This window comes from Drosophila kikkawai, chromosome 2R, assembly GCF_030179895.1.
Source record: "Drosophila kikkawai strain 14028-0561.14 chromosome 2R, DkikHiC1v2, whole genome shotgun sequence".
Classification (NCBI taxonomy): domain Eukaryota; kingdom Metazoa; phylum Arthropoda; class Insecta; order Diptera; family Drosophilidae; genus Drosophila; species Drosophila kikkawai.
In genome coordinates, this window is record NC_091729.1 from 20284751 (window position 1) to 20306019 (window position 21269).

The 21269-nt window shown below is 44.8% G+C and overlaps 11 protein-coding genes across 13 annotated transcripts; 5 read left to right on the plus strand and 6 right to left on the minus strand.

Annotated features, from left to right (window-relative positions):
* The first annotated feature begins 135 nt into the window (after positions 1–135).
* On the plus strand, positions 136–1178 carry Not11 (CCR4-NOT transcription complex subunit 11). The gene is made up of 4 exons (XM_017163151.3): positions 136–504; positions 555–694; positions 750–915; positions 976–1178. The coding sequence occupies exons 1-4, from the start codon at positions 259–261 to the stop codon at positions 1108–1110; spliced, it is 687 nt and encodes a 228-aa protein (XP_017018640.1). The 5' UTR covers positions 136–258; the 3' UTR covers positions 1111–1178.
* Positions 1179–1201: 23 nt separating this feature from the next.
* MAN1 (LEM domain-containing inner nuclear membrane protein MAN1) lies at positions 1202–3700 on the minus strand. Of its 3 annotated transcripts, none has more exons than XM_017163145.3 (2): positions 3666–3700; positions 1202–3211 (listed from the first exon to the last, which is right to left on the minus strand). In XM_017163145.3, exon 2 carries the CDS (start codon positions 3198–3200, stop codon positions 1260–1262), a length of 1941 nt encoding a protein of 646 aa, XP_017018634.1. In that variant the 5' UTR covers positions 3201–3211; positions 3666–3700; the 3' UTR covers positions 1202–1259. The 3 variants fall into 3 exon arrangements, with proteins under 3 accessions (XP_017018634.1, XP_017018635.1, XP_070139918.1); XM_017163146.3 differs by lacking the exon at positions 3666–3700 and adding an exon at positions 3507–3659; XM_070283817.1 differs by lacking the exon at positions 3666–3700 and adding an exon at positions 3503–3659.
* Positions 3701–4134: 434 nt separating this feature from the next.
* Chi (LIM domain-binding protein 2 Chi) lies at positions 4135–6348 on the plus strand. The gene is made up of 2 exons (XM_017163150.3): positions 4135–4275; positions 4542–6348. Exon 2 carries the CDS (start codon positions 4577–4579, stop codon positions 6314–6316), a length of 1740 nt encoding a protein of 579 aa, XP_017018639.1. The 5' UTR covers positions 4135–4275; positions 4542–4576; the 3' UTR covers positions 6317–6348.
* Positions 6349–7017: 669 nt separating this feature from the next.
* Positions 7018–7519, plus strand: LOC108072208 (uncharacterized). The gene is made up of 2 exons (XM_017163269.3): positions 7018–7239; positions 7315–7519. The coding sequence occupies exons 1-2, from the start codon at positions 7044–7046 to the stop codon at positions 7455–7457; spliced, it is 339 nt and encodes a 112-aa protein (XP_017018758.1). The 5' UTR covers positions 7018–7043; the 3' UTR covers positions 7458–7519.
* Positions 7520–7629: 110 nt separating this feature from the next.
* Positions 7630–8889, minus strand: LOC108072207 (uncharacterized). The gene has a single exon (XM_017163268.3). The coding sequence runs from the start codon at positions 8800–8802 to the stop codon at positions 7723–7725; it is 1080 nt and encodes a 359-aa protein (XP_017018757.1). The 5' UTR covers positions 8803–8889; the 3' UTR covers positions 7630–7722.
* Positions 8890–9149: 260 nt separating this feature from the next.
* Positions 9150–10118, plus strand: HSPC300 (haematopoietic stem/progenitor cell protein 300). Its single transcript, XM_017163116.3, has 2 exons — positions 9150–9340; positions 9925–10118. The coding sequence occupies exons 1-2, from the start codon at positions 9220–9222 to the stop codon at positions 10032–10034; spliced, it is 231 nt and encodes a 76-aa protein (XP_017018605.1). The 5' UTR covers positions 9150–9219; the 3' UTR covers positions 10035–10118.
* Positions 10119–10598: 480 nt separating this feature from the next.
* On the minus strand, positions 10599–11604 carry EbpIII (Ejaculatory bulb protein III). Its single transcript, XM_017163115.3, has 2 exons — positions 11450–11604; positions 10599–11127 (listed from the first exon to the last, which is right to left on the minus strand). Exon 2 carries the CDS (start codon positions 11112–11114, stop codon positions 10734–10736), a length of 381 nt encoding a protein of 126 aa, XP_017018604.1. The 5' UTR covers positions 11115–11127; positions 11450–11604; the 3' UTR covers positions 10599–10733.
* Positions 11605–12083: 479 nt separating this feature from the next.
* On the minus strand, positions 12084–13754 carry Ak2 (Adenylate kinase 2). The gene is made up of 4 exons (XM_017163114.3): positions 13565–13754; positions 12853–13089; positions 12623–12790; positions 12084–12559 (listed from the first exon to the last, which is right to left on the minus strand). The coding sequence occupies exons 1-4, from the start codon at positions 13664–13666 to the stop codon at positions 12341–12343; spliced, it is 726 nt and encodes a 241-aa protein (XP_017018603.1). The 5' UTR covers positions 13667–13754; the 3' UTR covers positions 12084–12340.
* Positions 13755–14389: 635 nt separating this feature from the next.
* On the minus strand, positions 14390–16025 carry Xxylt (Xyloside xylosyltransferase). Its single transcript, XM_017162966.3, has one exon. It carries the CDS (start codon positions 15839–15841, stop codon positions 14423–14425), a length of 1419 nt encoding a protein of 472 aa, XP_017018455.1. The 5' UTR covers positions 15842–16025; the 3' UTR covers positions 14390–14422.
* A 98-nt stretch (positions 16026–16123) lies between these two features.
* LOC108072184 (myosin heavy chain, clone 203) lies at positions 16124–18353 on the plus strand. Its single transcript, XM_017163240.2, has 7 exons — positions 16124–16497; positions 16691–16859; positions 16924–17240; positions 17303–17488; positions 17546–17677; positions 17743–17868; positions 17931–18353. The coding sequence occupies exons 1-7, from the start codon at positions 16306–16308 to the stop codon at positions 18012–18014; spliced, it is 1206 nt and encodes a 401-aa protein (XP_017018729.1). The 5' UTR covers positions 16124–16305; the 3' UTR covers positions 18015–18353.
* Rsph4a (Radial spoke head protein 4a) lies at positions 18341–21069 on the minus strand. The gene is made up of 4 exons (XM_017163238.2): positions 20668–21069; positions 20152–20344; positions 19166–20093; positions 18341–19108 (listed from the first exon to the last, which is right to left on the minus strand). The coding sequence occupies exons 1-4, from the start codon at positions 20973–20975 to the stop codon at positions 18393–18395; spliced, it is 2145 nt and encodes a 714-aa protein (XP_017018727.1). The 5' UTR covers positions 20976–21069; the 3' UTR covers positions 18341–18392.
* Between the last annotated feature and the right edge of the window lie 200 nt (positions 21070–21269).

Below are 21269 nucleotides of genomic sequence, written 5' to 3' on the forward strand. Positions count from 1 at the left end.
TTAAGTTAATTATTAAAGTAAACATTTCTAGATAACTTTTGTAAACAATGTAAATATTATATATATTAAAATTGTGGCTGTTCTACAACTCAAGCGTTCCTCTGGTCTTTTTCTGGCTTTGCCCCTTTGGTCACACTAAATTACAATTTCTTAATAATAAAACAAAAAACATTTTCATAAACATTGTCAACCTTAGGAAAAAAGATAATCATATGAAAAGTTGCGGCATTAACTCAAAACTAAAAATAGCCAGCCAAGATGTTTCTCTCCATCGCTCCGCCCCTAATGGATTTCGAAGACGAGCTGCTTTGGATTAACCAGTCCAACAGCGATAAACTCGAGATATTGTACGACAAATCAAACTATGTGACACCGAATACCAAGCACCTCATTGAGCAAGCCTTTCTCCAGCCACTCAGCCTCCAGGATCAGCACATCCTGTTTGATGATCTGCTGAAGCAGAACACGGACATTGCACGACAATATGGACTGACCCCGGCCAAAGTAAGCTGTGACTGCGTAAAGCCAACAATTACTTACCTTTACCTTTCCAGCTACCTCTGCTTGTTGAGAACAATCCTCTGATTTCCATTGAAATTCTATTAAGACTGATGATGACCACCGACATAACCGAGTACTTTAATATATTGGTTAACATGGATATCACACTGCACTCCATGGAAGTTGTCAACCGGTACGATTTGAAACAAGCTTGTTACCCAACATCATCTTATGCTTATTTGCTTTAGACTAACTACATCGGGTCCCTTGCCCACGGAGTTCATTCACTTATACATTAGCAACTGCATTTCCACATGCGAAACAGTCAAGGATAAGTACATGCAGTCCCGCCTTGTGCGGCTTGTCTGCGTATTTCTTCAGTCGTTAATTCGAAATAAGATTGTGAACGTTAAGGTAAGAAGCCAAGCCAACCTAGTTAGCAGTGCTTAAACTAACTATTTACATATTCTCCAGGAACTATTCATTGAAATTGAAGCCTTCTGCGTTGGCTTTAGCAAGATAAAGGAAGCCGCTGCCCTGTACCGCCTCATTAAGCACTTGGAAACCGGCGAGAGTGGAGCCCTGTCTTCGAATTCCCTTGCAAAGTAGCTTGACTTGTTACGTTTTAAAACTAGTTGATAATTAGCTAAAATAAAAAGAAATCCATTAAACGCAGAGATTAGAACGCCTTTCGTACATGTAAAAACAAATTCGCATTTAATAACTTAAGTGTCTAGGTGTAGAGTTGTGTGTGCATTTTATGAGTGAGTGTTGTTGCTGGCCGCCTCGCTGGGATGAAAGTAGAGCAAGGGCTCGGCCGAGGGCTTGGGAAAACGGCTTAGATAGCGTTCAAGTCTTAGGAATTTAATTGAAATCAAGCGCTTGTCAAACCACCAGCCATTGATCTCGTTGTGTATCATGCCGGCGTCCTCTTCGGTGGCGCACCGGATGTAGACGCAGCAGGACTGGATGTCCAGTTGCACGTCACAGATCTTGCAGCGCGGTCCCACCTTCTCAATGATGGACTCCACGATGGACTGCTTCAGGTTGGCCTGATCAACTTCCGAGGCGTCAAACATGTGCCTTATCTTCAGGCAGGGCGTTGGTGGATTTGCAATTTTGTTGGAGTTGTCGAAGGCGGGGCTCTGCCACTTCTTCACCAGGCCCATGTCCTTCTTGTCCAGGTTCCTGTTCCAGGCCATAGTGCGTAGCGCCTTGCCATCCCGATTAACCATACCAAACAGCACGCGGCTATCGTTCTTCTCCAGGGCCTTGAGCGCCTTGTTCCAGGAAGACAGGTGCTTCGAGCGATTCTTGGCAGGCACAAACTTCTCCTGCAGCTGGTTTATGATCACCTCGGGACTCTCGTTCTGAGAACTCTGATAAATCAGCTCGTTGATGATGTCCTTTGTGAATTGATCAACCGCCAGCAAGGCTTCCTTCTGCTTGACGCGGTACAGGGCAATCCCAAAGTAGATGACAAGGCATCCGGCTGCCACCAGAACCAACGTACCGATCATTGTAAAAAAACGTGTCATTTTCTTCAGGACAACGCACTTGAGCGGCAGATTCGGTTCAGAGAGCTCGAAGTAGGCAGTCTTGTCCGGCGACTCCACCACATGAATCATCCAATGCGGATTCTCGACAATGAGGTATTTAGTGGCCAGCATATTAGTGTGTATACTTCCTCGGTGGGTCATTGGGTTCCCGACGACCAGGTCCCTTATAAACTCATTTACCTCCAAATTGGGCGACTGGCTGGCGTCCTTGCAGTGATGGAGCCTGGCCCGCTCGTTCAGCTGCTTGAAAATCTGGTCAGTCAAGTCCATGGCACTCGTAAGCGCATCCTTATCTATGCAGGTAATCTGCTCGGTGGCCAGTCGCAAGTCAGTGGGATTACATAATGTATATTTCAGCACTGTTTTGTCAATGGGACTATGCTCAAAGCGCTTGCCCACATACAGGACCGTGATTATTGTCAGGAAGATTAAAAAGAGCGAGATGAGCACTTGTGGTATTACATATGGTCGGATGTCGGGGTTCTTAAAGAAGTTTTTGAGGTCCGCCCAGGATAAGCGGGGGAACCTTTCGCTCTTTTGGGGGACCCTCGACGCCTGCGTTGTGAATGGAACTTTCGTGTTGAATTTTCTCTGGATCGTGGTGTCGCGAAAGCTAAGCAACCTGTTAACAACGCCTCCGTCCGATATCTTGATCTTATTCGACGTGTCTATGGAGTACGGCAGGGAGCAGGACTGCGGCCGGTACTTGCCATTCATGCCTCCCAGGCTGAGGGGCGGCGAGAGGTCGCCGTCGTAATTGGAGGCCACCACCGGCGGCGGGGCGTACATTTTGGAAGCAGAAAGATGCAGAGGACTCGAGTCACACTCGTCGAAGCTGCGGCTGTATGCTGAGGGACTCCTGCTGAGATCCACATCGTTATTGTTATCTATGCCATTGCCATTGGCATATCCCGTCGGCGGCTGTTGGTAGTGGTAGACGGGAGAGTCTGACTGTTCCTTGGAGTACAGCACGTACTTGTTGCTGCGCTTCTTCAGCTTATCTGCTCTGAGATGCTTCTTCAGCTTCTGAATTAGAACCGAACGCGTTGTCTCGGTCACCGGGGTGTTGGGAAAGCCGCTCTGAATAAGCTTCCTGTGCAGTTCGATGTCGCTTAAGCTGTTCAGGCTTTCGGTTGACATTTTTCCTCGCTCTGTGAACAAACAAAAGGGAATTTAGTTAAATCGCGACGCTTATTTCTGTTCAGAAATGAGTGTAACAAACACATTTCAGCACACATGCATACAGAGGAATGTGCATATATAACTGCATAATACAGCACATTTTCACAAGTTCTTGAAAATGGAAAGTAACTACTTAACAAAAAAGGCAGAGAGAGAACATAAATTAAACCAAATGCATAAAACCAAGAAATTATTTGTATAGTACAACAAACATGGGGAAAATGTGCGAAATAAATGCCGTTCACAAGGTGCAAACATACATACACAATTACACTGATATGAAAATGTTCAACAAGTTTGGCATCACTGCACTTGGTGGCTGTGCAACAAGGTGATAATTATATAAATATCAAACAAGCTAACAAATTTTGAGCAACAGTCTTAAACAACCATATTTTGATTACAAATTTATACGGCACATACTAAATTATTAAGTCAAGGGTGCGGCGAGAAAATTATGAAATAAAATGGAACATACTTATTTTTTACTCACGACATCGGCAGGCGATATCGATAGATACAGCTTTTTGATTATTATTTATTTGCGTACAAATTGGAATGTTTTGGTTGGGCGTTTATTGAAGAGTATAAGTAACACTTGAAATGGGTAATTTGTACCTTACATACGCCTATAAAAATATGTATTCGTTTTCGTTTAACATACTTTAATTTTTAAAACATGCAAATGTCAATATCCTCTCAACATACATAAGAAAAATGATATTTATCCAATGGGTATAACCAATATTTAATATCTATACCGCTCCTTAATAAATCAAAACTCGAATACAAATTCTTATTAAATACATACGCTCTTCCCATTTTTTAAAAACAATTTGCGTTTCGTGTTTCTTGTCCACCGTTCCGCAAGTAAGGCAAACTCATCGTTTTCCTACCACCTACCTATCGAAATGGGCTATTTGGAAAGCGATGGCAAAACTATCGGTGGAGGCCAATCAGTTTTCTTAAATTGTAGATACATTTATATGTGTTTGTGCTTTAAGAATTAAAATATTGTATGCCTTTTGCAAAGGTGCGTATACGGAACTAACCTGTTCGTTATTGATTGGAAATTATTTCGGGCTTTCGTGCGTTTTCCCACTTCAAACGTGTGAACGAGCAACGAAAAGTGTGTGTGTGTACACACATATTTTGTAAATGCATTAGGACATACAGACAAGTGCATACACATACATACGTACAGGCGTATAAATATACCGAACGCTCGCCGCCGCGCCGAAGAGCTGCGTGAAATAATACTTACGTGGGATCTAATGCATTTCTCTCTCCGGATTGCAGGCTGATGCGAATGCCCGATACAATCTAGCACAGGCATGAATCGTAGGGGTTTGAACACTGGCAATACGATGACTTCTCAAGCAAACATTGACGACGGCAGCTGGAAGGCGGTTTCTGAGGGCGGATCAATGTTGCCCGCGTCCAATTCGGCGGCCCTCAATCCGGACGGCAGCAGTAACCAGAGCGGATTTCCGCAAGGCGGCCTGCCGTACAACTCTGGCGGCAATCCCTATCCACCTGCCGGCCAGTCCTCGCCCGCCGGCAACCAGTCCATAGTGTTTCAGAACGCTAACCAGCCTGGATCGAATACACCTCAGTATACCTCGTCACCTGCTCCCTCAGGCTCATCGACACCCGGACCTGTTGGTGCGCAGAACATTCCCGGTAACTATCCGCAGTCCTCGACGGCGGGCAATTTCAACGGCCCAGTTGGCGGCCCCTTCGGATCGCCTTCCTCTGGCTTGGGCCAGTTCAGTCGGCCAGCCAGTTCCGGCACACCGTTCAACAGCGGCCAGGCCGGCCACTTCTCATCACCCACGGTCTTTGGTGTTGGCGGGCAGTTCAATCCCATGCCGCCAGCGTCTCCTTTCGGCCACGGGGGCAACCACCCGATGATGGGCGGGCCGCAGCAAATGGAGCGGATCGACCAGGGCTTCAGGCGGCACAATTCCTACTTCAGTCATACCGAGCATCGGGTTTTCGAGCTGAACAAGCGGCTGCAGCAGCGGAACGAGGAGAGTGACAACTGTTGGTGGGACTCGTTCACCACGGAGTTCTTCGAGGACGACGCCCGGCTGACGATTCTGTTCTGTTTGGAGGACGGGCCCAAGCGGTACACAATTGGCCGCACGCTCATCCCGCGCTTCTTCCGCAGCATATACGAGGGCGGCGTGTCCGATCTGTACTTCCAGCTGAAGCACGCCAAGGAGTCGTTCCACAACACGTCTATCACGCTGGACTGCGATCAGTGCACGGTAATCACGCAGCACGGCAAGCCCTTCTTCACCAAGGTCTGTGCGGATGCAAGACTGATTCTGGAGTTCATGTATGACGACTACATGCGCATCAAGTCGTGGCACATGACCATCAAGGGACACCGAGAGCTCATTCCAAGATCCGTGATTGGCACCTCCCTGCCCCCAGATCCGATGCTGCTAGATCAAATCACAAAGAACATCACAAGAGCCGGGATCACAAACTCGACCCTAAACTATCTTCGATTGTGCGTCATACTCGAGCCGATGCAGGAGCTGATGTCGCGGCACAAGGCATACGCCTTGAGTCCGCGGGACTGCCTGAAGACGACCCTGTTCCAGAAGTGGCAGCGCATGGTAGCCCCGCCCGGCAAGAAGGACCCGCAGCGGCCGCCTAACAAGAGGCGCAAACGGAAGGGTTCCAATTCAGGCGGCGCCGGTAACAACTCGAATACACCGCCCGTGACGAACCAGAAGCGATCCCCCTCCGGCCCAAGTTTCTCCCTCTCCTCCCAGGACGTGATGGTGGTCGGCGAGCCGACGCTAATGGGCGGCGAGTTCGGCGAGGAGGATGAGCGGCTGATCACCCGATTAGAGAACACGCAATATGACGGAACCAATGCCGTAGAGCACGATAATCACACCGGATTCGGTCACGCCGACTCGCCCATCTCCGGATCGAACCCGTGGAGCATTGACCGGGCGGGAGCTATTCCAGCCAGCCCTGGGAACGGGGCGGCGCCGCAGAACAACGCGAATATATCTGACATAGACAAAAAGAGCCCCATTGTATCGCAATAGAACTTAATAAAAACATAATATTTCGCTATATATATTGTCAAATGTATTTTCATACTTGCATGTAAAAATATATTTAAATAAAGCTTTCAAGTTTTAGGAAATGTGTATATAAGACATACATGCATTACATACATATTAACACTATATAATTTAGTATCTCTAAGTCGTCTAACTCTATATACTATCTATCTATTATATAATTGTAGCGTACGAATAATACTTCTGTTCTGTCTTGACTGCCTTGCAAAAGTACTTAATGTGTTGTTTTAGTAAAACATAACTTTTAAGCACAACGCAAAAACCATTGAAAGCTTTCATTATTTTGAATGTTTTTGTTTTGAGTCCTAAGAAGGTGTGTTTGCAGGATGTTTTATAGATTTTACAGGGGGTTATCTATAGAATATTTGCAACTATTTCAAAATTTTTCCATATGCTCGCCTTTGCGATTAATCTTGGTACTAAGGAGGATTTGTTGTTCGGCTTCAAAAAATATTCCTTTAACAGCATCTTCCATGGGGTCCCACAATTCCACGAGACCAATAACATCTCCTGAGATAGCATTGCTCTTTCTATTTACTTGGGATTATTATCGCACCTTACCCTTACGCATATATGTGTAATCAGGGGATCAAAGGGGAGCTCCTTTGCGCATGCACGCTTCTACATGGGATACACAGTTTCTGCTCCACATTTCAGTTATACAGTCGCGCGTTCAGAAGAAGGAGTGATGCTATTGCTAAATAAAAACCGAGTGCTTTCTTTGGTCGTTCATTTTATTTTTGTAATAATTCTTATTTCCTCAAATGTCCAAGCCGACGAGCGAAACATAAATAAGCTGCTGAACAACCAGGTCGTGGTCAGCCGCCAAATTATGTGCATTTTGGGTAAAAGCGAGTGCGACCAATTGGGACTACAACTGAAAGGTAATTGAAATTTACTTTGCATCAGATATACATATCTCGATTTCTGTATGGAATCTCATTGAAATCTGTTTACAGCCGCTCTACCAGAGGTAATAACCAGAAAATGCAGGAACTGCTCGCCCCAACAGGCTCAGAAGGCGCAAAAGCTGACAACGTTCCTGCAAACCAGATACCCGGACGTTTGGGCCATGCTCCTAAGAAAGTACGATAGTGCCTAATAAGTAATGGCAATTGAATGTTCTTCTCATGCAGCGAATATAATAAATTAGTCTCGACATCATTTCGATTTTGTAGTTTTTCATTGTCTCTTTCAGCTTCCAGCTTCACTTCATCAAAGTCCTTTTCAAAAAAGGGAAACCCTTCACCAAGAACACACAATTAAACAAGGCATAGCTTATACACACAAATGTATATTTTATCTGTTCTTTATCTTTATCTTATTATTACATAAAGTCTACAAGTACGTCTTTAGCGGGGGGCCCATCATTTGGTGTGACTTTCCACATAAACCGTGGCATTGTCCACTCCCAAAAACTGATGTATACTCAGTGTGGATAGCATTTTCATCTGCCCCTGATATAGAACATCGGCTATTATTTTCTCGGCGTATACAGCCTGGGTGGCGTCCATGGTCCGCAGCTTGTGGGCGATTACCTTGCCAAAGTTTGAGAAATGATCGTCCAGCTGGCTGTCGGCACTCTTCAGCGCCAGCGAAAAGAGTCGCTCAACATCGATTGTGGATAGGTCGGCTCGGAATTTCCCCGGTGGCGGATCATTATCCTCCGACACCTGCGAGGACACAGAGGATGAGCGCTTTCGGCTGATGTGGTTCTGCTCCTGATTATGGTTTTGTCTCGGTTGGGTCATAATGCGCTTGCAGTGCTCAACGCTGTCTCCATGGGGTTTCACGGAATCGGGAAGAGATTTTCTCCGCGCCGACAGGACTCTGCTGCTGCTGTTATTGGCGGGCACCACGATCTCCACCTCCTTGACTGTGGCGCCGCCACTATGGTTGTTAGCGTTAACTGTCTTAATACTGATGACGGGGTCAGCGGTGGCAGCGGCCTCTTCAAAGATGTTGGCACAGAATTCATTTGCACTGTTGTTGGGGGACAGCTTGCTGCTGGAATCCGCCTTCGGTGGCTTTGGCAGGCTCTCGGCGTCGGAAAACTCGTCGCAGTTCTCTGGGAGCGCCAGTTGAGCCGCCGCGCTCTCGGAACAGGCCTGCTGCTCGCGCTTGCACTTCTTGTCCGGGATCTCCTCGTCCTTGAGGAACATAAGTGACTCAAAGTAGCGCCGCTTTGGGCAGTAGGGCTCGTACTTTTCGCCCTTTTTCTTAACCTCGTTGTATTTTCTTAACTGATGACGAAATGCACAACGAAGATTGTTTATCTTTTGCTTTGTTCTTTCGACATTGTACATCTCTCCATGCTTGGTGGCCACTTCTATCAGCTTCATGTACGCCTCCTGTCTTCGGGTCCGATTTCTGAAGTCGGCAGAGTCCGCTTTCCACAGACATGGATTGCATTTATATTCCTCAATAAAATCGTCAATAAAATCCATTTTTGTTTACTAAAAGAAAAACACAGTAGGCGAACGGGACTGAAATGTATGTTTGTATGAATATGTGTGTGCTATCAATAACTATCGCTTCGTAATTGGAACAGCGGAAATGGAACATCAACATGCTCATATGACTGTACTATACATCAGGTATTCAGTATTTTTTAATCAATCGACTAAATTAAATTAACCAACCATTTTGGTATGAATACAATTTCTTTTACATATTCTTATTAATCATTAAATATAGTAAAGATATACTTTCTACTACTCTAACTGTCTTTGTAATGTGTATGGCTTTTTTTTTTTTCTTAACTTGCCGGTATACGCCTTAATTGTTCCATCTGGTCACACTCCCGATAACTACGAATAATTGTTCATATAAATAAAATAAAGGAGAAAATAAAGCGCCTGAAAATGAGTGGAGCTCACAGGGAGGCCATTCAAAAACAGATTCATCAGGACTGGGCAAACAGGGAATACATCGAAGTGATAACTGCCAGCATAAAGCGTATAACCGACTTTCTAAACTCTTTCGGTAAGAAAACATTGCCAAGTACACGGCCCCTTTGCATGTGTGTGCGTACAATAGTATTTACTCTTGTATTTATTAACGTACGAATATTATAAGCTGGCTAACAAAACATTCATTGTCATTGAATTTATTTACTCTAATAGTAAGTCAATAAACATACAATAGGTTTGTTCGTTTCGGCGAAAAATAAGCGAAGAAGCTGTGTATGGGTGTGTACATAAATCCGACATAGACGGTTGGGCTCAAAGCCACATCTGCTGGGTGTTAATCTCTATCCGGCTTACTCACAATATTATTTTATTAATATATGTGACTTAGATATTCATACATTCCGACCCTTAAATTGTAGAAAATGTATCTAGTAATTTAAATTTAATTGAGAAGGTATGAATGAATCGTTTAATATCTATGAATTATTCAAGAAATTTAATAAAAAAGTAATATTTAAAAATATCTGCATCCCTAAATTTTAAAAATAAACTTTAAATGAGCACAAAAAAGTTATAATAGATACCATTAAAGTTCTAGTTACAGTGGTCCTTCTGGATTTATAACTACATTATTTTTTATTTTTGTTTACCTTGCAGATATGTCCTGTCGTTCGCGGTTGGCGGTACTGAACGAAAAACTAACCATCCTGGAGCGGCGTATAGACTACTTGGAGGCCTGTGTCGCACAAGGGGAGACATTAACGTAAACACGTTTGCAGGTTCACCCCGCATATTAACCCTAAGCTTTGTACATTTATAAGATAATTAAAAAATACCAATAACATATTTAATATTCTATTGTCTCACGATGTGATATGCGGTTCTTGCCGTGACCTAAAATAGGTTCTAGCACATTGTTCGTTCTTTGAAGGACGACGCTTTTTTCATGGTTGAGTTATTCGCCTCTGTCGGCCACTGGTTTCGACTCATTGCCTCTTTTAAGAATAATATAAGTAATAGTTCCAGCAAAACAAAAACACGCGATGCTTACCAACCGACCGAAGCAAACTTTGGATTTGTAATATTAATGCAAATCGGCGGTCCTATATTAAAACCACATATTAAGTCTAGACGTAATCTTGTGACTGTTGTTTTGTTGTTAAGCTTTTAATTGTCTACCGATTTGATCGCTTGATGCGTCATCGTTCAAGTGGGCTATAAATTTACATAAGTCTAGACTCTAGACTGAACTGGCGCACTTTGCGGAATTAATTGACTGATATTAGATATTAGATATCGGTAATTGCGAAAAAGCCCCTTTGAGAACGGTGTTGTGTACAAAACAAATCTCTTTATTCGGCGCACGATCGAAGGATAAACAATTTGGATGAACATGATTTTCAGATAGACCTAATTAACAGTTTGTGCGTAATAACAATTTGGTTTCGGTCATGGCCAAGGCCAAGTTAGACCTTGATTCCGGCGGAGGTGGCCTGAGAGCGGTAACGCTTGATGTAGATTTCCTCGGGATCGAACTTGGCCTGGAGCTGCTTCCACTCCTCGGGCTTGTTGTCGATGATAAAGCGGATGACCTTGTCGGTGTTCTGGCGCTGCTTCTCGCTGCACTTGCTGCACTCCGTCTTCAGAGCGTCCGGCAGGGACTTCTTGAGCTCGCGGCCCTCGGGCGTGCACTTTCCGGTGTCGATCAGGCACTTGAAGTAGTTGTTGAACAGGCGATCCGACTTCAGGATCTCGTCCACGTCAATGTTGTCGTACTTCGTGGTGTACTTATCCTCGGCGGCGACCAGGACGAGCCCAAGGACGAAAAGCGCAATAACCATCTTCATTTTGGAGGGGAAACTGCCGAGCACAAGCGAGAAATAAAAATTAATATTGCGAAATGAGCACTTTTTCGCATTCGCAAATGGAGCGAACCAGTTTTGGAGCCTAGACCTAGAGTCGGGGGATTTAAATGGACGGTGTCAATGGAAATCTTTTCAGATACGGACTGCATTCGCCGAATGAATATGCATAGAAAGGCCACTTGGTATGCGTATCTGGTTCGGAGCCAAAAGATGTCACTGTTTACACACTACGAAACTGGTTGTCCGCGTCTCATTTGCCTAACAAAGCTCCCCCGATCCGATCAGCACTGGCGATATATATGAATTATGGGTCTTACAATGGAGCTCGGCTTGTATTGAGGCGGATTGGAGACTGGATGTTTAGCAATGCAGCTGCTGGAACTAACTGACAAATGTTTCTATGAAGTTTGGCTTTTATACCTGGGCTTCACCTGCGATTGAACTTCAAGTGTAGTACACACCAACACAGCGACGCCTGTACACACTTTAGACTTTGAAGCGCAAGTCGCTATTTGCTAAAAAGTCAAGCCAGTGATTAGTCAATCGTCGTTATAAATTTATATAATATGTATGCGATAGTTATACGTACTTAATTTGGCATTAACATTAGGGAGCTTGACGTATGAACGGGCTGTGTGTGCGATTTATAGGTACTGTTTACAGTCCAATAAAAATTAATCACTTGATCAAATTTAAGATTCCCATTAGCACATTTCCATTTACAACACTTGAGGTGTGGTGTGCGCGAAATGACCCTTCAATAAGCGCTTGCTCTTAAAGTTGATTGCAATGATAGTTCTCGGAACAATTATAGTCTGTTTACTAATCCTCGAATTGTTATTCAGTTTTTTACCAGAAATCAATTAGGTTTCAGACTAAACGGAAGCTTACAAAGTCTATAAGTCATATTTAGTGGGGTGCTTTAAGGTGAAACACATGGCCAGTAACTCATTCTTATTTTTTCTATTAAGTTTTATTGTAGTTACAAATAGTGAAATGTAAAAAGTGACACTTATACATTTTAGAAATCTGTACAAGGAAAGTTTTAGTTCTCAAACAACTGTAATTTCGTCTATTTGGGTTGCCCAGATGCAATTCTTTACTCTTTAACTTTAGGCTTAAAACATTTTGTGTGTGTTGTGTGTCTCGAAATAAATTGTCGGGAGGCGGCGGCAGTATCAGTACTTGGATCGTTGCGCTGGGACAAATCACAATTGAAGTTGGGCAGCTGGACGTTTGCGTTGGAATATGGTTTCGATGGTGGAGAAGACGTCGCTGGACTTCTTGGCGGCGTCCACCTTGAAGTGCAGACCCCTCAGGCCGTAGTAGTCGACCAGAGGACGCGTCTGCTTGTGATATGATTCAAGCCTCTTCTTCAAAGCCTCGGCGTTGTCGTCGCTTCGTCGCATCAGCGGCTCTCCGGTAATCTAAGGGAGGAAATGTGCATGTAGGATTATTTTCCCCTTGAGATCAGTTTCTGGTATACTAACATCATCCGTCATTGGCTTCTTGGGAGGCGCGAATTCCTCGTGATAAGATCGACCGCTGGACTGGTGGATCAGGCGGCCGGTGATTCGCCTTACCAACAGGCTGTCGTCAATGGCAAACTCAATGACGGCATCCAGGTTGGCTTTCCTCTTGTCCAGCAATGTGTCGAGCTACAAGAAAATGGTGGTGATTGAGTAAAAATGTGCGAAAGATCTCCAAGTAACTGGCTCACCTTCTCGGCCTGGACAACAGTCCTGGGGAAACCGTCGAGCAGGAAGCCGTTCTTGCACTCGGGCTTGTCCAGATTGGAGTCGATCATGTCCACCACCAGGTCATCGGAGACCAGCTTGCCGGCATCCATAACCTTCTTAAGCTCGGCTCCCAGCTTGGATCCGGATGAAATTTCCGCCCGCAGCATGTCGCCAGTAGATAAGTGGCAGACGCAGAACTTCTCCTTCAGCAGCGGAGCCTGAAAGTGGCATAATTAAAAAAACATTGATATCAATTGGGCGACCTTTAATCACTTTATTGCCGCGCGGCATATCACAACGGTAAGCAATTAGCGAGCAGCCGAGATAAGATGCATTTCTAGCAGAAAGCAGCGAAAGTTCTCGCATGTTGCGTATAGAATTACCCAGCGGAACCCACAAGTCGGCGCAACGGGTGCCCTCATTCTCCGAGACGCGGCAAATTCACTCACTTTCAGGGTCAAACATTTCTTTAGAGGGCATTCAAGTGACACGCCACGCATGTAGATACATACTTTCACATCGTGCGGCGTTACATAAGTTCTTCCAGTTAACTATTCCATACCGGCATCGCGAAAATCACTTTTACTTATTTACAAACATTTGTGCCCGCACACTTTGAACACGTTGTATTTATTTATAGACACCGCACAGCGTCCCATATCACTAAAATACATTATGTAACTTTGAACCCACCTGCGTTCCCTTGCCGGAGCCCGGCGGCCCCAACAGAATTGCGTTGATACCGATGTTCTCGGGCTCATATCGCTCCACTGGTACAGCTGCATTCGGCGCCATCGCGTATTGTTTATTCTGAACTATTTCTTAAGTCCTAATTCATAACTGAACGAGCCAGAAATGAAGGTTAAAGAGATAAGATAAAATGCTTTAGAGTTGCCAGACTGTAAAAGTTGGCTTTTCCCTAAAAAATCTCAAAAATTTTAAAGTTCCCCCTAAAAGTATTCGCCCAAATTAAAAAAATGTATTTTAATTTATGGTTCAAGAGTATTCAAGTATTATTATGACGTTGTTAAAAAATATCCGTGAAAAAAAGCTGTGGGAAAATGAATTATTTTTTTTTTGCTTATCTAGCCACTAGTGAGATATTTTTAAGATATCAAAATTGTATGCTGTGTTTTGTGATAATATTTAATTAATTTATATTTCAAAACAGCCTCTACTCTTTTCCCCTCAAAATTCTTCTCCCCTAGGACCGTTAAAAAACCTTAAATCTAGGGAGAAATTCACTGTTCTGGGACCACAGTACAGTGTTGCCAATTTAGCTAATTTCCCGTTAGATCTGGTGGTTTTTTAAACTACAAGATGTCATTAAAATTAAATAATTCGATAATTATGACATTTAAATATGAACAAATTTAAATTTGCAGAAATAAAAGACATAAAACTTTGTGTATAGTGAAATTTGCAACCTCTTAATTGTTCTTCTAAAAATTCCCTTCTGTGTTCCATCCGAAAAGTAATACAAAATCATAAGGTAACAAAATCACCAACACTTTTAAATTATTTTAATATTACTATAACAATTTAATTCATTTATTCTGGAATTCGCGTATTACAATTGCCATGGTACATTTTAATATTGCCCTCGCAGCGGAAATAAGCGTCGAATATGTCACTATAGCCATGATCCTTCCACCAGGTGCACAGCTGCCGGTTCCAGATGCAGTCTAATCTGTATATCAAGTTGGGGTACTCGTAGCCGAGGAGCGTAAAGAAGTCTTGGTCCCCCAGATGGCCCTTGAATGAGTACTTAGCCACCAGCGCATGCACCTCCGAGTGGGTCAGCTTCTCCAGGTAGGACTTGGAGTTCCTAATGCGGTTCAGCAGCAGCAGGACAACTCCAGAGTTGAGACCGGGATAGCCGTGGCCGTGGAGGTGACTATGCTGGCTTCCGCCCATTAATTCGTTGTTCATCGGATAGTACGGGTTACCAAAACTGGTCTTCGGATAGCGCACTCGGTACCTGTACAGGATATGGCGATATACGGGCGTCAGTTCCGGAGCTAGACCGTAAAGCTGGTGCGGCAGAAAATTATCAAACTCGTTGAACAGCAGTCGGACATCGGATCGGAAGACTATATCACAATCAAGCAGAATGGCCCTGTTCAGGCTCCTGTCGGCGATCCTGTGCAGGCCGAGGGACAGGAAAAACAGGGAGTCGCTATAATAGGAGTTGGGTGCTGAGCTAAAGTACGGGGAGAGCTTGGCAGCAATGTCTTGTATTATGCTGGAGCAGATTTTAACATCGTATATTGTATATATCACCGTTCTGCGGAATCTCCGAATCTGCCGCTGCAGAATCTCCAGCACCGACGCCTGGCTCTCCCTGTCCGTGATAACGTGCAGGTGCAGCTGGGCACTGGTGTGCTTCAGCAAACTGTGTGCAAATAGGTCGAATTTAAGGTTCAAGTGGTAGTTCTCCCGCGTGTAGATGACGAATATGTTGTAGTCCGAGGCCAGTCCGTTGAGCTGATCTCCCAGCTCCAGGTGTGTGGAGGACGAGTAGTTCAGCAGGTAGTGGGTCGGCTTCAAAACGGGCGGAACAGGCGCCGTCGTTAGCTGGACATCTGCCGGATACCTCGCCTCCTGCTTCTCGGCCTGGGACAACTTATTGAGCCGGCTGGAGAGGAAGGCCGAGAGGATGTTGCCCCGCACCAGTAGATGCGTATTGGCGAAGACAATTAGCACGCACATACAAATAAATATTAACAAGAGCACTAGCTTCTTCTGCCACCTGCAGCGCAGCAGGGTCCATGTCCAGCCTTTCGGCTTCTGCCGAATTGAGTTCCGTCGATTGATGATCAGGGTCACGTTCTCCTGATCCTCCATTAGCTGCGATTTGCACTTCATTCCGATTCCGTACATGTTAAGGTCCGCGGGAAACGTTTTGTGTTTCTGACTGATTGTTTTAAAGCTGTACTTGGCCATTTCGAAATGCGAGAGGCAATGCATCAACGAACTGCTTTTAATTGATAATATAGGGCCCTGTTAGAACACACTAAACGGAAACTCTGAGCGGACAGGCAGGGGAGCACAAAACATTGCGAAGACTGGCTTAAAACTTAATTAAACTAGATCGATACGGAGGGCAAAAGCACAGCGTAAAAATCAATGGATGCTTCTTCTTCCCAAAGCACCAGTCACAGGGCACCACCTATCGATATACACCAATCGATAGACAGATTATCGTCTCCTGTACTTTCCAACACCGTTTTGTTGCGGTGTTATAAACCTAATCATGCGCAGAAGTTGTATTTTTATCAGTATAAGTACATGTTATGGTTGTTCCAGTTACAAAGGGACGACGGGACGACTTTCGTTGAGAAAATGTAAAAGCTAGGCGCTCCCTTGGCCGACTTGAAAGTATTCTCCACTCCGACGACGGGTTCTTATTCGTTATTCATCAACTGCAAACAATGGACTGCCATCATCGCATCGAGGTCCCTTTGCGGGCTGGAAAGAAAATGAAAAAGCGACGGGAACTGGACGCCCTGATCGCCACCCAGGCCTCGTCGAAGAGAGCCAACCGGAGGACCGCTGGCGGGGCCACACATTCCCAGGACAAGTTGCTCTCTGTCTCGACCGATGACCCTGAGGATTACGCATGGGTAATTCATTGTATTTACGTATGAACATATGTATATATGTACGTTGCCATTCAGATATATATGTATGTATATATTTATGAATACGCCTCCAAGTCCAAGGTTAACTTGTTCCAAACTTTTACAAACGGAAAGATACTTACATTACAAATTCATTAATGTCAATAAATATATATGTATGTATGGCTATTTTCAGACTAATGTCGCTGGCTCCAGTCGCCGTAGTCATCGGAAAATAGCCTATTTCCGCATGTGCGGACCGCTTTTATTGGGAATCATTGGCATTTTAATTGTGGGCATTTTGTACTGGCTCTACTTTGATCTACGCCAGCAACTCTACGACTATCGCCAGAAGATGGAGGAGGGTGAGTGTTAAGCTGTATACTCGCTATAGAGAGAAGCCTTTTATCAATTATATAACCTTTGCAGTGTCCGCGATGAGCAAAAACTTTCCCGACACGCTCCAGCGTTGGCATGAGACCTCTTCCTACCTGTTAAAGAATCAAACTGTCGTCATTTCCGAAATCAGTGAGCTACAGAAAACTATGGAGAGTCTGCGGAACAATTTTAGCAATCTGGAGGCCACGGTGGCGGCCCAAAGGAACCACGGCAAGGACGAGAAGCTGGTGGCCGATTTCGGGGCGAAGATAGAGGCCGTGGCCACCGACATAGAGGCTATAAAAGAGCACTATAATAAGTATATGGAGGTTCAGAAATCCCTTCAGGCCGAAACAGAAGCTCTGAAGGTAAGATTCCTCTTAAAATGCTTAATAAAATAGTTTATTAAATCGAGCTCAAACACTTTCAGGTCAATCTATCGCAATTACCAACGCTGCAGGCCAATGCCTTGCCCGCCAACTTGTCGGACGACATAACAGCTCTTAATAGAACCACACTGAACTCCTTTAAGCAACTGGCAAACGATTTAAAGGATGCCAACAATACCCTGAGTCAAACAACGAAAATGCTTAGCGAGGAAATATCTCTTCATAAGGTATGCTAATCTTTGGGTCTTATCAGCACTGATTTATTGTTATTATTATATTTACAGACGAAAATAGACGATTTGCTGGATCGCTCGGAGAATATAACGTCCCATGTTGCCACAATAAGCAACAGTTGGCCGGAATACAAGCAAAAAGTAACCAGCTTTGACGAGTCGTTAGATAAAATTGAAAAAGAGGTAATCAATCGAACGTTTCCTGCTCTCAGAGACCATCAAGATTAACGAATATTTATTAACCGCAGATAACGTTAGCGAATAGCAAGAATAGCATGCTTGCTGCCTCTATGGATCAGCTAAAGAGCTTTTGCATTCAGAGCATGGCTACTAAGGCATCTCCCCACGTTGAAGATGGCTCAGTAAAAACCAAGGTAGCAGCTTCGTTTAGATAATGACTATTGCTTGGGACTCATTCACCTTTGCCTAATTACAGCCCGAAGTGATTGCCGCCAACGAGGAATTTAAGAAGCCGTCTGCAAATGCCACAGAACAGCTCCAGGAAGCCCTGAAGCAATAAGCCAGCCATTTTACCCTCTAGTGATTGTCTGTTGTAATACCAAATTTGTTCGATTCCGTATTTAGCCATTAGGACATCAAAGTCACAGCCAACGATTGCTAATTTATATATATATTGTATTTAACACACGAGACAGCTGCAATGTACATACGGTTCGAAGAGCTATTTAACTTAATTACGATGATGATGCACGTGTGATTTCAGTTAAGTTTACCTTTAAAGTCGCGAAATTGTACATAGGAGAGTGTGAGGTAACATGTAAGTCAATACTATTATTCTTTAGATACACGATATATGTATTTTATTTCCATATAATAAAACCAAACTAAAGCTCACCAACTTTATTGCAAAACAAACATTGAATTTAACAAACCCTCGCTAGTCGGCATCATCGTACTGGTCGTCGAACTCGTCGTCATCCTCGATGTCGTCCATATCCTCTGCCACATAGGCGTCCTTCTGCTGCTTCCGGAGCAGCCAGGCCCGGTAGGCCTCCTCCTCCTCGACGGTCGGATCGGTAGCTTCGATAAAGTCCTCGGGGTCGTGCTTGTACTCCTCCTGCACCATGGGCAGGTGCTTGAAGGGAATATTACGGGCAAAGTATTTGTGGCCCCAGCCCAGGTAAATGGATTCGCAGGTGTTCTCAAAGGTAAAGGTGTAGGCCCCTGGCCAGACGTTGGATTGCATGATCAGCATGCGCTCCTTCTGATTGGTGTACTTGCTGGTCAGACGGATAAGCCACGGGACTGGAATCTCAGCGCTCCTGTCATTGGCGCACGAGGACAAAATACTGGGACCGACTTCGGGCTGATTGAAGCCCTCCATCATGCCCTCCTCTTCCCCTTCCTCCTCGCCATCGCCCTCCTCCTCGTCTTCCTCTTCCGCCTCCTCCTCCATTTCGTCCATGAGCTGCATTTTAAGGTACAGAGCCAGAGCCTTCTCCCTCTCCTTCTGGGCCTTCTCTTCGTCATACCATACGACGCGTCCCTGTTCGAGGATATTCGATCGGACATGAACCCAGGCCACGGGAGTGGCCAGAGAGCCCAATGGTTCCACTTGGTATTTCTCATTCTTCAACAGCATCACATCGTTGTCTGTAAATGATTTTCCCAAGTCAAGTTAAGTTAAGTTAAGTTAAGGGAAGACCTTACCCTCGATCTGCTCTTCCTCGGCCTCGTTCAGTCCCTCTTCCTCTTCCTCCTCCTCCTCCTCCTCTTCCTCCCCTTGATCCATATCTTCGCCATCGAACAGTCGCTGCTCCTTTTTGGTCATCCTCCGATAATAGCCCGCGGGAGCAATGTAGGTGCCGGCCGTAATGCGACCAATCATGGTGCGGAGGTAGTGCTTCTCCTTGCCCGGAAAGCAGGGATACGATATTACGTCTGCTTCCAGGTCGCCGGTTAGGAACTTCTTTATCTGCCGGGAAACGACAATCTGGCGAGGCGTCACGATGGGCAGCTCGATCCAATCATCGTACAAGGAGTTGACCACAAAGTAGGAGTACCTATTGCAGCCGAGGCCGATCATCTCCGGTGGAATGTCGTAGAATTCGATTTCCTCAACCAGTGGAACAGGCGCTGCCTTAGGTTGCATCTTCTCTAGCTCTTCGAGCGGAAAGTCTTCCCAGCCGTAAATGCCCGGCGTGAGCTCCGGCCCAATGTGCGGTGGCGGGGGCCTCTCCACTCGGTCGCTACGCATCTTTAAGGGCAGCTGCTTCTCCCTCATCTCTTCCTGCATCATGACCAAGCGGGAGGCCACCTCCTCGCGGGTCAGTGACGCCTCCACAATGTAGTAGGAGGCCTTTAATCCGTTGATGCAACCCCAGAAACGGCACTGCATGATAGAGGGATGGGTCTCCAGACGGTTCATGGCGCTGGCCAGTTGGAAGATGTCGTCGTTGCAGATGCTAAAGCCGCACTGGTTCCAGTAAAACTGCAGTTGTTGGACGCGTTCGTTGAATGTGATAAAGAGTCGCATGGAGTCGTCGATGGCGATCCTCAGGTCTTCGTCGTTGGCTTTACCCTCCTCCCCATACATTTCCTCGCCATCCAGTACCTCGCCCTCCAGGGTATAGGGCAGCTGAGGGGGAACCCCACCATTAGACAGGAATAAATAACGTAGTTGAGAGGCAGTATACCTTCATGGACTGAAGAATTTGCTTGGCCACTCGGAACGTGCGCACCTCATCAAATACTGCGTTTGGCGGAAAGCGTTCCGGCAAATGGAATTTCTGTTCGCGAACATTTCTGCTGAATTCCTCAAAGAAATCAATCACATTCGGTGGACGCTCGTCGATCACACGTTTTATAATGTCACTGATGTGGTCGAATCTATTGCGGGGGAGGGTTATTGTATTGAATATAAAATAATCCGAAGATATACAATTATTTTTAAATAGGTCTAAAATGATTATAAAAATCTAAAGCATTTCAAAAGGAATGTTCTTAGAAGGCTTAAGCACATCTAAGTATGATTTCCTAAACTATATATAAAGAATATTCATATAATAGAGAAATGACCTATCCATCCGGCCATGAAAGTTTACATCGGCTTACACAGGATAATCTAAGTAAATAGCTTCTAAAAATTATAAACCTGTTAGCTAAGCATTTTGATCATTTTTGATACTTTAGTTTAGTTTTTGAGTACTCACAAATTGTCACCACTCAGGGTGCTGTACTGCTGCATTATCGACTTGGCCACGTTCAACTCATAGCCAATATTGGGTGCCCCGGGGATCGATCCCTTTTGGACGTTGCATTGCGAGTCAAAGGCGCCAATCGAGATGGTCGTGGTCGAGGACGAGGATGATGTGATTATGTCGGAGCAGTGAGGAGAGCTTTCCGGCTCGGGCACCTCCGGTTTCTTCGCTTTGGGAACGCATGCCGAGGGAAGAGCAAACTGGGAACTGGACGTGGAGTCCAATGAAAAATTTCGACAAGAATCTCCGTCCATTTCCATAATTAAATGATCTATTCAACGCTGATAAGTAATCGTAAAGATGTGTGATGTTTCCAGAAACTGGTGTAGTTGCAATTGAAAGTTAAAAGTTTTTGACAAGACTAAAAGAGGTTACTTTGTTATTTTCTTTTTAAAATAAATATCAACATTTAAATGTTTGCTTTAAATCCTACCGTTGTTATTTGAAGTCTTTACTGCTAAAGCTATCGTTTATCGATCGAGAAGACGGTCGTTACCTTTTGAGCACGATGTGGGAGTTTCTTGTGCCTGTGTGTTTGTGTTGTTTACATTACA